This window comes from Kogia breviceps, chromosome 2 (assembly GCF_026419965.1).
Source record: "Kogia breviceps isolate mKogBre1 chromosome 2, mKogBre1 haplotype 1, whole genome shotgun sequence".
Classification (NCBI taxonomy): Eukaryota; Metazoa; Chordata; class Mammalia; order Artiodactyla; family Physeteridae; genus Kogia; species Kogia breviceps.
Window position 1 is genome coordinate 142,505,359 of NC_081311.1, and position 13,815 is coordinate 142,519,173.

General features: G+C 44.0%; 1 protein-coding gene across 2 annotated transcripts; it reads left to right on the plus strand.

Moving 5' to 3' along the window:
- Positions 1-651: 651 nt before the first annotated feature.
- On the plus strand, positions 652-13,405 carry CDCA7 (cell division cycle associated 7). Of its 2 annotated transcripts, XM_059054549.2 has the most exons (10): positions 652-782; positions 3,492-3,617; positions 4,036-4,272; positions 7,126-7,362; positions 7,670-7,747; positions 8,756-8,992; positions 9,395-9,532; positions 10,204-10,353; positions 10,767-10,903; positions 11,848-13,405. In XM_059054549.2, the coding sequence occupies exons 1-10, from the start codon at positions 762-764 to the stop codon at positions 11,876-11,878; spliced, it is 1,392 nt and encodes a 463-aa protein (XP_058910532.1). In that variant the 5' UTR covers positions 652-761; the 3' UTR covers positions 11,879-13,405. The 2 variants fall into 2 exon arrangements, with proteins under 2 accessions (XP_058910532.1, XP_058910534.1); XM_059054551.2 differs by lacking the exon at positions 4,036-4,272 and having other exon boundaries at positions 11,848-13,402.
- Positions 13,406-13,815: the final 410 nt, after the last annotated feature.

Consider the following 13,815-nt stretch of genomic DNA (forward strand, 5'->3'; position numbering starts at 1 on the left):
TTAGCTTCCATTCGTCTATAATTTCTAGACTTTATTATCCCATAGATAAGTCTTAACTAACAGTAGCCCTTTCTCATTTCAAAACCACAAGTCTTATATAAAACAACTTCCCGTGCTTTCTGGAAAGAAAGATCAGGATTTAACTCATTTTATTGCTTCAGATAATTGTGCGGTTACCAGATAAGAAGTGCTACATCTAGGGACAGTGCCTGGGTTGGTAAACGGTGGGGTTCGTGCTTGATTCTTTGATTTTTATTTTATATAACGTAAACCGCACACCGCAGGGAAAGTGCTAAATGCGGAGGCCGGCGCAGCTCTCCACTACTCCCATCTCCACTTTTCCTCTCCCAGCCCCGGAATTCATGCAAATCAGTCTGCTAACCCCGGGGCAATACGACCCATTTTCGCGCCATTCGCTCGGGACCGTGCAGCTACGTAAAGAGAGTGGTCTTGGAGCTCCCAAGGCACCACAGTTCCAAGGAGTATTTTAGGGGACTGCACGGTTATCATAGGACTTCAGGGTATCTGGGGGGACCGCTTTTTTCCCGGGGCCGCGTAGGTCTCTCGCTCGGGTGGGCCGTTACCACAGCTGGCAGGACCTGCGCCCCAACGCGGGAAAGCCTGCCGCGCCCCGCCCCTCCGACCGGGGCTCTGAGCGCCCCGCCCGCCGGCCCGCGCGGCTTGAGCTCCGGCTCCTGCGTGGTGGGACGGCGGCGTGCGCGGCTGCTCAGCTCTCAGCGCTCCGAGCGCCAGCCGCCAGCATGGACGCTCGCCGCGTGCGGGTGAGGCTGGACGGGCGAAGGCGCGGGATGGGCGCGGTGGGTGTTGGGCATGGGCGGACCCCCTCCAATTCCGCGGCGGAGTGCCCTTATCAACTGGTCGCCGTCCTGGGCGGCGCCCGTTGAGGCAAGCCCCTGATTTTGTGCACTTGGGGGTAGTTCGGGGACTAGGGGTTGTCCCCGACGGGCGTGTGCACCCGGCGCGCCGGCGGTCCGGAGATTTGAGAGGTTTGCAGGATGGTTGGCAGCCCGGGGAAGTTCGAGGCCACGTGCGCCCGAGGTGCACGTGCGCTGGGGGCTGGCCGGGGCGGCCCATTGTGTCCGCTGTCCGCAGCCCTGCCCGCGGGGCGCGGAGGGGAGCGCCGCCCTGCAGCCTCCAGGCCCTTTCCCGCGCGGAGAGCCCCGCGCGCACTGGGGGTCCTTGGGCGCGCTTTCCGCCCGCTTTTGCATCAACCATGCCGGCAGGCGCTTCTAACCACTGAGGGTTTGGAGTTTAAAGGTCTTGCAAATCGGTCTCTTTAGAACTTGGGTTGTGCACACTTGAGGGGGCATTTCCAGTCCCAGGCGGTGATTTAGAGCAGCGGAAGGACTTGGTCTGAACGATTCGCCGACCGTTTGCTCATTTCCCACTCCCTTCCCCACCCCCCAACCGTACTCTCTGCAGCAGGACGTAGCCCTGAGGGAACGTTACTTTCTGCTCTAACGGAAACCGGAGCGGAGGGTCTGCCCCAGAAGAGGTTAGAGGGTGGGGGTTGGGTGAAAAGGAAGAGAGTGACACGCTTAAAATAAATATCTTGGGTAAGGGACCCACGTGGGGAGGCTGGGATTCCCTGGGGGTGGGTGGGAGAGGGCGTGTTGGGGGCGTGGTTTCAGAGACAGCTCTCCTGAATAGACCTGGGCATTGGCTTTTGGCCTGAAGAAAGACATGTGTAGCTGGACTTGGACTCTGACCTGACATGCCTGGCTTCAAATTTGGGCCATCGTGGGACTTGAATAGTTCCTTTCACCGCTCTGAGCCTCAGTTTCCACCTTTGTTGCAAGAAATTAATGTGAAAGCATACTTAGTGCCTGGCACAAAAAGAACACTTAAGTGGTGTTAGTTATTACCTATCTGCCAAGAAAGTCCATCTCAACCATGATCATATGCCTTGCTTCTTTCTAGGTCTTTCCCTCCAGATATACATTTGCCTGATAACTAACTCTTGGCATGTGGTGACTAGTTTAAAGCTTAGCAGGTATTTCCCTGCGAGCTTCCAATAGAATGCCTCCCTTGAGGCTGTCTTGGGCGTCTGACTGCTGGCAGGTATATTGATGAGTGAATGTTGATAATTCCTACAGTAGTGCAAGGAGCATTGCTGTTTTAGGAGACTGCAGACTCCTTCCAACCCTGTGATCTTGGGCAATCTGTTTCACCTCCCTGGAGCCTTTAATTTGCTCATCTGGAAAATGGGAGTTTCTGAGGTCTCCTTTAATAGGTAGTACCTCTACCTATTATCACATTTTCCTGCCTTTCTAAAAGGACAAAAGACTAAAACTTCTAAGATGATTGAATGGAGTCTGTTGAGGAGCACTGGGTGGTTGGGTCCCATCATCATGAAAATAATTTTATTTGCAAGAGAAATGCACAATGTTAAGTGTAGAAGGAAGGTCAGAATGTTCTGTTCACCTGACACCTCACATCTTGGCATTATTTTTGTTGGACCCCTAGCAGAGCTTGCCTTTTCAAAAGTTTTCAGTGTGAGGAGTCACTTCTGTTACTCCATGGCTATACTTCAGAAGAGAAAAATATAGGAACTACTAATACAACATTTAAGAAATCTCATTAAATATTAAGAAATGGTAGAAACTGCTATCTTTTTACATGAGGTAGATGCCAGTTGCATATTCTGATGAGCAGTGCCAGGCTATTCAGTGTTCATGAATGAAGGCTGCATTTTCATATCCACAGGCCATTTGTGTCTTATGAAGGGACTTCTAAAAATTTAAGACTGCAGCCAGGGGACTGCAGAAAGAGCTGAATGTCTGGCCAGCATAACAGAGCCCTGAAGTGGAATCAGGCATTCTACCTGGGTTTGGAGGACTGTTTGACCTTTAACTTGGCTCCTGTACATTTGTTCATTGGGTCGATATATTTGATTTGTAAGGACTTGTGCTGAAATCACTCTACCCCTCCTGATTGGCACAGGCCTGTTTGAAAGCCTGCCATCTCGAAGTAGAGGTGCTGCCCAGTTTATACAGTTTGGGAAATTAGCATCACAGTACAGAGCCCAAAGCTTACATAGAAAGATCTCATTAGCTTGATTTTGGCTGAGGGAGAGAAATCACTCTACCATTTTGTACTTTTGAAGTACAGTTTAATTTTTTTTTTTAAGGGCAGATTTTAGGAGTTTAGCTTTTAATGCCTTGGGAGCTCAGTATAATAATGTTAAGATTTGGGGGCTCTTAAGGTAGGTAAAGGGATAGCTCTACAGATACTTGAATAAGTTGATAGTTGTCATTATAATGTTCCTTAAAAGGGATCTCTTTTTAGGATATTACCTGGTTTTGAAAAAATTTTTGTAGCAATTGCAAACCCTCCTTTTTCTGTGTAGGGTATAAGAAATGGACATATCTTCTCTGTGCTGTTTGAACCTACTCAACTCAAAAATGATATCTTTGGTTAGATTCTGCGGTAAGCAACCCATTTAATAGTGTTGCCATTTCTGTTTGCAGCAAAAGGATCGCAGAGCAAAGAAGAACTTCAAGAAATTCAGATATGTGAAGTTGATTTCCATGGAAACCTCGTCATCCTCTGATGACAGTTGTGACAGCTTTGCTTCTGATAATTTTGCAAACACAGTAAGTGCTGCCTGAGAATAAACAGAATGGAGTCTGTCGTGCTCAAAATGCCTCAAATGCTTTGTGCATGATTAAAACTGCTTGCTTTTTGCCTACATTTCTATACAGCCGTTATGAAAATACAGTATGCACTGTAATTTCATTTCACTTTTTGCTGTGGTTCTAGGTAGTAATTGTTGGAGGTAGATTAGCTACTTATTCTATCCTTTTGAAATGTCGCCTAACCTAACATGCCTGATGATTTGCCATAACAACTCAGAAATCATTTGTAAACCTGAACCATTTTTCTTTGTAACAAAAGCTATTCTCTTGTAGTGCACTTGTAAATGTGATTTGCTCTCTGCACGGTTTATGGAAAATTGGTTCTTGAAAAAGGAAAAAAAAAATGCACAACCACATTTATTTATTTATTTTACAGAAACCTAAATTCAGGTCAGATATCAGTGAAGAACTGGCAAATGTTTTTTATGAGGACTCTGATAATGAATCTTTCTGCGGCTTTTCAGAAAGTGAGGTGCAAGATGTGTTAGACCATTGTGGATTTTTACAGAAACCAAGGCCAGATGTCACTAACGAACTGGCCAGTATTTTTCATGCCGACTCTGATGATGAATCGTTTTGCGGTTTCTCAGAGAGTGAGATACAAGATGGAATGGTGAGTTTGAGAATTTCACCAATATCAAGAAATAAGGTACATTTAGAGGCATGACATACTTGCTTAAAAAGTTTTTTTTTCTCTTATGATTTTCGTTTTAGTCATGCCAGAAGATTTTGTTGATCTTTGAAAAAGTTTTAAGAGTATTTTCTTCATGTCTTAAAGCAGTTTTTTACTAATGTAGTTCTACTTGTAAAGCTTGACCATTTTTGTAGTCTCTGAAAATCTTGGAAACTGGTAAGATAGAATTGGCCCGCCTGCAGATTTCTGTTGCTACAGAAATCCAGCCTAATCAGAGGAAGCACACGTGTCCTCAAGATGAGCTATATTCACATTTAAGTTCAAGTGCCCAGCCCAGGGCCTGACATAGAGTAGGCCTTCAGTAAATGTCGGTTCCTGTAGTGGATCTGTGCCTGCATCTGGAAAGCCTGTGATAACTCCCATGCAGGAGCTTAAGTGCAGGTAATGACAATTAGGGCCCTGCCTGCTTCCATTTTTGCTCCTTTGTTGGCTTTTCCTGTGCATGCTGTCTTACCTTTAGCCTCTGTTGTCCTGCTCGGGACACTGCTGCCGCTAATGCACCTCGGTCCCACTCTCCCCGAGCATGCTGGTTGCTTCTGCACACGTTTTTCTGCTAGCAAGACTTTCTCGACAAACTGTTGATTTGCAGTCAGGTGCATGCTCTTTAGCTCATTGTGGTCTGACATGGGTCCACTGCTTGGGACCACACTTGAGCGGCACTGACATACGCGAGAATGCCTGACCAGCAAGTGTTTATCACTGTCTAACTTCATGATGATGTAATATTTCCTCTAAGAGGTGATGTTGGTCTACATCAGTATGTATTGGAGTTATTGGCAGGGGCTGATCTGCGAATCTGGATGTCACTCAACATTGTGTATAGCCTGAATCATTTCTGGGCAATGTTTCAGTTCTTTGTAGATGCTATTTGTTGCGATTGATAAAATGCCAATTGATTAAAAGCCTTAAGAACTGATAAAAGTTTTGTCATTTTGTACCTTTCAACCCATGCACACTAAAAATATATGAAGACTACAAAAAGCGGTGGGGATTTTGGAATGTTAAAAAATGGGTCTTCCGTTTCTGGGACTTTATGGGTGGTATTTTTTTCCTCTCTTTTTTTGTTTGTTTTAAGCCATCACTACAGTCAATTTCAGAATATTTTCATCACCCCAAAAACAAACCCTGTACCCATCAGCAGTCACTTTGCATCCTTTCCCAATATCCTCAGTTCCTGGCAACAGTTCATCTATTTTCTCTCATAGATTTGCCTATTCTGGGCATTTCCTAGAAGTGGAACCCTACAATATGCGGTCTTTTGTGACCGGCTTCTTTCACTTAGCATAATGTTTTCAAGGTTCTTCCATGTGTCAGTACTTCATATCTTTTTATTGCTGAATAATATTCCATTGTGTGAATATACCACATTTTATTTATCCATTCATCAATTGATGGATGTTTGGGTTGTTGGCACCTCTTGGCTATTAGGACTGATGCTGCTATGAACATGTGCAAACAGGTTTTTTGTATGGACATATACTCTTCAGTAGGAGTAGAATTGCTGAGTCATATAGTCTGTATGGTTAACCTTTTGAGGAACCACCAGACTGTTTTCCAAAGTGGCGGCACCATTTTACAGTCCTACCAGAGTGTGTGTGTGTGTGTGTGTGTGTGTGTGTGTGTGTGTTCCAGTTTCTCCACATCCTTGCCGTACTTTTTATTTTTTTTTTATTTTTTATTTATTTATTTATTTATTTATTTTTTTGCGGTATGCGGGCCTCTCACTGTTGTGGCCTCTCCCGTTGCGGAGCACAGGCTCCGGACGCGCAGGCTCAGCGGCCATGGCTCACGGGCTCAGTCGCTCCGCGGCACGTGGGATCTTCCCGGACCAGGGCACGAACCCGTGTCTCCTGCATCGGCAGGCGGATTCTCAACCACTGCGCCACCAGGGAAGCCCTGCCGTACTTATTGATTTGGCTCTACTAGTGGGTGGGAAGGGATGTCTTGTGATTCTGATTTGCATTTCCCCAGTGGCTAATTTTCATACATTTTTTTTTAAATGATGGAAACATTACTTTTGGAATCTGAGATTTAAAAAATTTTAGGCTTACAAAAAGTGGATAAGAGAGGGAGGTAGTCAGGTCTCATAGAGACAGAAAGTAGAATGGTGGTTGCCAGGGGTTGAGGGGGAGGCGAGTGGGGAGTAATTGTTTAATGAGTATGGAGTATCAGTTTGTGAAGATGAAAAAGTTCTGGAGATGGATGGTGGTGATGGTTGCAGAACAATGAATGTATTTAATGTCATTGAACTGTACACTTAAAAATGGTTCAAGTGATACATTTTATGTTATGTTACATATATTTTGCTGGTTTTTTGAAAAAGTAGTATAGGGCATTGAGACATCTTTTAATAAAGTTTAGTATTGCCATAAGCATTGAAATCATATGTATGAGAGCACACATATTTACTCCTAGGGGAATTCTTTTAAAAATGCATAAAGATTCTATTTTTAAAGAAATGAAAAAGGGAGCTGGGATTTTCATATTAAAAAAATGGCTCGGAACCACTGGCCTAGGGACTGTGAAGGTGGCTTATAACAATGTGTCTCAGGTAGGCTCCCCGAGTTAAACTACACTCAGGTTGTTGTATTTATTTGTAATTCCTGATTTTGTTACCCAGAGCTGTCAATTAAACTTGACAATTAAAGTGTTCAGTGCAAATATATTTACAGCAAGCTTTTTTTGTTCCAAAGGCATATTTTGTAGTCATACTCTTGCAGACTGTGCAACAATCAGCAAGTCATTAATGCCTCACTCATTCTGATTGACTAGAGGCTGCAGGCAGACCACGCAGGCTGTCGGACCCGCAGTCAGTGCAGAAGTTCCGGACCTCTCCGGGTGGCCATGAAGTTTCCAACTCGAAACACCAGGGGAGCAGCCAGTGAGAGAGCAGCACCCCCCGAACCCTCAGAGAATTCTGTGACCGATTGCAATTCTGATTCAGAAGATGAAAGTGGCATGAATTTTTTGGAGAAAAGGGCTTTAAATATAAAGCAAAACAAAGCAATGGTAGGTATCTGATTTCGAATGTATTAGAACTCACCCTTCCTTCCCAGCTTTTCTCTAAGCCACTTGTTGCTTATATCTTTGTCATAAGAATTATTTTCCATGTAGCTCTGAAATTTTCATAACGTATGTTTTAAAATGTGTTTCTTTCCCTAAACTAACTTTTCTTTTTTTAATCTATTAAAGTCTTGGTAGATGTATAGGGGAAATCAGAAACTCTTTGAAACGTGCTACTGTGATTTCCAGAATTTACTTGTTTTCAGTAGTTATTCTAAACCAATAACTTCTGTTTAATTTCCTCCCTTTTTAGCTTGCAAAACTAATGTCAGAATTAGAAAGCTTCCCTGGCTCCTTCCCTGGAAGGCGTTCCCTGCCATGCTCCAGTTCAGTAAGTACAAATCCTTGTTTGTGTGGTACTGTTTTGGGCAGGTCTGATTTTAAAGTCCAATTTCGTTATTTCATGTGGTCTTGTAGACAGACTTAGAGGTGATAGAGGAAAGCTTCTGACAGATCTCTGGGACCTCTTCCTGGCAACCTGGGCCAGGGGTGCCCTTGCCCCCTGATGCCGAGCTCCTGTGGGGCTCAAACCCCACCCCCCTCCGTTTTCCTTGGCCACCCACGTGGCACGTGGGATCCTAGTTCCTGGACCAGAGATCGAACTCGCGCCCCCTGCAGTGGAAGCACGGAGTCTTCACCACTGGACCGCCAGGGAAGTTCCTCAAACCTCTTTTGATTGGTTGTTTCTCTTCCTCCCACCCAAGTAAACCTAAGACCCTCAGGGGTAGGAAATTAAGATCGAAAATGTTTTTTTCTGTATCCCGAACATTGGTAGATTCTTCCTACATGGTAATTGATGTTTTTAAAATCTGAGGATGAAAAAAAAGAAAGAAAAAACAATTTGTTAACCAAGTCATGGCCTAATATATGTGATTATATTCTGAGGAAACTAAGCTGGTGCAACTCGGGAATCTGGTGTGTCTGGTGGTGGTACAAAAGGAAAGATTTCCTTTGCCGCCTCTCCGTGAGCAGGAATAGAACAAGGAAAACCATACATACATTTCTCTCTTGGGCAGTTTGGGGACAGTGACTATGTTTCAGGGCTCAAGAGATGTTGGAGAAAAGGTTTATTTTTGGAGAACGAGATTCTTTCTTACATCTTTATTGAGTAAAGAATAAATAGATCATCCCTCTGTTTGAGAGAAACCAGGTTGGGTGTTAACAAAAGCCAAATTACAACGGCTGTATCATTTCTGGGCTCATTTTCCATGCATTACAGAGAGGATGAAGGAAATTAGAAAGTGGAGTACTCCTTCTACTTAAAGGAGAACCTGGTTCAGGAGAAGGTACCACTTCTCATTCTGGAATAAACGGGTCCAATCCTCTGTGTTTTGTTCAGCGTCCAAAGACACCCCGAAGGCGCACCTTCCCAGGTGTCGCCTGCAGGAGAAACCCTGAGCGGAGAGCTCGTCCTCTCACCAGGTCAAGGTCTCGGGTCCTTGGGTCACACAGTGCCCTGCCCACGGAGGAGGAGGAGGAGGAGGAGGAAGAGGAAGAGGAGGAGGAGGAGGAGGAGGAGGAGGAGGATAAGTACATGTTGGTGAGAAAGAGGAAGCCCATGGCCGGCTTCGTGAACGTGAGTTCTCCACTTTTATGCTTTCTCTTCTGTTTGTCATGTTCTGTGGGCCCAGGATCATGGACACAGCACGGGAGCACACACACCCTCAACACTAATGATCCGTATTAAATGTTCATCTCAAACACTCCAGAATGGTTAAGGTCACATCAGCTTATTTTGATGGTTCTTGGTAGCAGGCAAGAGAATCAAACTTATCTTGGGCTTTTTCTTAATTGTAGGAGTCATTTCCATGATGTTGTCCCATGATCCTTAGTAAACTTAGGATTCTCCCCTACTCCATAAGCTCTAAGAATGATTTCCAGGTTGAATTCTCTGAAGAAATGACAAAGCGAGTATCTTGAGATTCAGAGCTGGCGAGAGCCAGGAAGGCCACTCTGTTCCATGTTTCTCATTATGCAGGAAGATGACATGCCCCGAAGTCGTCGCCCCGGAACCATGACCCTTCCCCATGTAATTCGCCCAGTGGACGAAATCACGGAGGAAGAATTGGACAACATCTGCAACAACTCTCGAGAGAAGATCTATAACCGTTCATTGGTCAGAGCCTCTAAGTGATGTCTGGAAATGTACACGTCTGTGAGAGAGACATTTTGCTAATGTTCTAACAGTCTTAGCGTATGGGATGTGTGCCTGTATGTTTTTTTCATGTAAGAAAAGAGTTTTGTAGCATCCTTGGGATTTAGCTTTCTTAGTAAGTTGGCAGTAGTAGTTGCTTAGTAAGTCTTCAGTAGCATTAAATCTTTTCTCTTAATTTAGAAATTGATTCAGTCAACCTAAGTATCTATTAACGTGTGCCTACATAGATAGGTGCTGGGGATATGGTGGTGTGCTAAAGATAAACAGATCTTTTCTTGATGTAGTTTTGATAACATAAGGTATTGCGTCTGCCAGTTGAATGAAATCACCATGCTTGAGATACTTTTCATGTCCTTTTGTATACATGTGTATATAGATGTGAACTAGGATTCAAAGAGAAAATATGAGACTACCCACAAAGAAGGACATTCTTTTTTTTTTTTTTCTTTAAATTTTTTTTTTGTAGTCAAATTCATCCTTTTTTTGGCTGTGCGGTTTGCCCTCTGCAGTGAAAGCATGGAGTCCTAACCACTGGATCGCCAGTGAATTCCCAAAGAAGGATGTTCTTTGAGTATTTTGTCTACAAAAAGCAGTGTTTTTGTTTTTGGTTCTTATTTGCTTATTATTTGCAGGGATCGACTTGTCATCAGTGCCGTCAGAAAACTATGGATACCAAGACAAACTGCAGAAACCCAGAGTGCTGGGGCATTCGAGGCCAGTTCTGCGGGCCCTGCCTTCGAAACCGTTACGGTGAAGAAGTCAGGGATGCTCTGCTAGACCCAGTAGGTGCCTTGAAGGGGTGGTCCTGTGGGCTTCAGAGTCTGCCGTGAGCTGATAGGGCCAGAAAGAGATTGAGCCCTTAGTGTCGTGGGACATTCATTTCGGGGAAGGCAGATGAATTCAGAGTATTGGTGCTGGATAGCTGTGAGCCCTTCTGGAGTGCTCCTGACCCGGCCATTCGAGGAAGTCTGTTCTCCACTTAGCCCTGCTAGTGGCTGTGGAACTTTTTCCGTGGGATTTCCTAAGGGAACGTGATGCATGACTAACGGATGTTAACCATGTTGAGTTTTTTAATAATTAAAAAGAAAAAGATCTGAATGCAATAGATCATGCCCACCTTAAAGGTTAAACAGGAGTAGATAAGTAAGCGGCGGCGTGAGGTTTAACTTAATGGTGTCTTTTCATGCTTATTCAGAGCTGGCACTGCCCACCGTGTCGCGGGATCTGCAACTGCAGCTTCTGTCGGCAGAGAGATGGGCGGTGTGCAACTGGGGTGCTCGTGTACTTAGCCAAGTACCACGGCTTCGGGAACGTGCATGCTTACTTGAAAAGGTAGGGCTGGTTTTTCCCTCTTCCACACCCAAATCTGACATTCATTTTTGTATCTTAATAAAAAGATGGTAGAAGTCAGAATAGTGGTCTTATGGAGGGCAGGAGGGTGCAGGTATTAACTAGAAAGGGGCACATGGGGAGTCGGGGAGCGTTGGAAACATTTTATATCTTCATCTGGGTGGTGGTGACCCTCGTGGGCGTGGGTATGTAAAATTCAAGCTGTACACTTAAGATGTGTTGTAACTCGATAGAAACGTTTAAAAGAGTGAATTAGGCTCTCAGAAGATTATTATTTTTAACTTTTTAAAAATTGAAGTATAGTTGATTTACAATGTGTTTCAGGTATACAGCAAAGTGATTCAGTTATACATATATGTATATATATTTTTCATATTCTTTTCCATTATGGTTTATTACAAGATACTGAGTTTAGTTCCCTGTGCTATACAGTAGGACCTTGTTGGTTATCTATTTTATATATAGTAGTTTGTATCTGTCAATCCCAGACTTCTGATTTATCATCCCCTCAACTCCCTTCCCCTTTGGTAACCATAAGTTTGTTTTCTATGTCTGTCCGTCTGTTTTTGTTTTGTAAATAAGTTTTCATTTGTATCATATTTTAGTCTCCGCATATAAGTGATATCATATGGTATTTGTCTTTCTCTATCTTATTTCACTTAGTATGATAATCTCCAGGTCCATCCTTGTTGGTGCAAATGGCATTATTTCATTCTTTTTAATGGCTGAGTAATATTCCATTGTATATATGTACCACATCTTTATCCATTCCTCTGTCAGTGGACACTTAAGTTGCTTCTGTGTCTTGGCTGTTGTAAATAGTGCTGCTATCAACATTGGGGTGTGTGTGTCTCTTGGAATTAGTTTTCAGAAGAGAATTCTTAGGCCGAAAACCATATCCTGACATGTTCCCTCTTCTCTTTCAGTCTAAAACAGGAGTTTGAAATGCAAGCATAATAATTGGAAGATCCACTACCTGCCTTCCACTTCACAAATCTTCCTTGTTTTGAAGTTTTCAATTTTGTCATGTGATTGAAACCCGAGTTTAAGAATTCTGATGATCAGTCTGTCTTATAGGCAAATCAGGTTAACCTCATTAGACATGCACACGTGTCTGGGCGTCACGGGGGTGTAGTGCCAGCTGTACTCTGCCCTCCTGCAGTTTCTCCCTTGCATTTCCCCTCACCCCTCATCCCATGCCATCCCCCTCTTAACTCCAGTGGTACTCTTCCATTAGTTAGTTTCAGAATCCTTTTTTGTTGTTGTTGTTGTTTTTGTTGGTATAGGGGCCTCTCACTGCTGTGGCCTCTCCCGTTGCGGAGCACAGGCTCCGGACGCACAGGCTCAGCGGCCATGGCTCATGGGCCCAGCTGCTCCACGGCATGTGGGATCTTCTCGGACCGGGGCATGAACCCGTGTCCCCTGCATCGGCAGGCGGACTCTCAACCACTGCGCCACCAGGGAAGCCCCAGAATCCTTTTTAAATGACAATTTTATGAAAGCATGTTTGATTTAATTGGTGTTGAAATAGCCCTGGAATCCACCCATAAAACCAAGCACTTAGAAACGCAGTAGTAGTGTTAACTAACTACATCTCTCGATTTCCAGAGACTAGCCCTCTAACTTGCTTATGTGAAAACACTGGGTCTGATTTAGTGTTCACTGACATTTTTAACAGAATCAAGGCACAAAAGTCTTAAAACCATGTGGAAAAATTAGGTGATTGTTGGCAAGTGGAGTATATGACTGTGGAGGCCTCTCAGGAGAATATTCCAGGTATTGTGCTTATTATTCAAGTTGTCACAGTTGAGGCTTAGTTGCTGCTGATTTCTTCCACCAAGTGCATCTGGCCCACACGGTCACGACCCAAAGGTTCTTGGGCAGTGCTATGCTTGAAATCATTGTAGAAAAGCCATCCTGGGGAATTGGGACGGGGAGCCTTCAGGAGTAGGCCAATTTGAATTCATGGAATAAAACTTCAGGATAACTGTAGTTTGCCAAGTTGATTTCAGTTCATAACGTAAGGTATTTCAAATAAATTCTTGCTTATGTTGCATGGAAAATTGATACTTATACTCAGCTACAATTCTTTGCAGTTTTTACTTTCTTGAAGAAATTATAAGCCAGGCACAGGGTTCACATTCAGGTTTGAAGCACTTTTATAACACTGAGAAGTGCCTTTTTGGAGAAGTGTGACTTTCAACAGTTTGCTAACTTGACATCTCTGCCAGTTTAGTTTCTGGGCAGAGTCCATGTGTCGTCTGTCCCTCCCCCTGTTTCGGCATGAATCAAATCGTTTGATAGTGGTAGAATCTAAGCGTGTGTGTGTTCATTTTGCTTTGCGTCTGCAGCCCGTAGCTGTGCCCGTGCAGTGTTTGGTGCATAATTGGACCTTGAATCAATAAATGTAAATAGAGCATTTGATCTGTTATGCTTTTATACAAAATTTTTTATTTTAATAATAAAACATTTTGTTCTAGCTTGTCTGCTTTTTAAAAAATCTTTGATGTTCAATCTTACTGCATCAAGTCCTAATTTTTTCCTCCTATTTAAACAAAAGACCATTTCTGCATTTTCGAGAGGCCCCCCCCCGCCCCCCACTCCCCCACCCCACCCCCCACTTTGGCTCAAGTTTCTTACAGTCAAGGGCCAGCTCTTTTGAACAGGGCCTGGCTTGGTGATATGCCTGATAGCTGTGACTCAGAATCAGCTACATCACCAGATAGAAAATACGGGCCCCTGAAGTTTTACGATGTTGTTTTCTTTGACCATTTGCCAACCCAAGAACCAACAGCGATTTCACAATACCTGGCTTGCTTTTTATCAACCGTTTGGATATTTATTACAGGCACGCTGTGCCTTGAGACCTGTTCCAGAACTGAGAGAATCAAAAG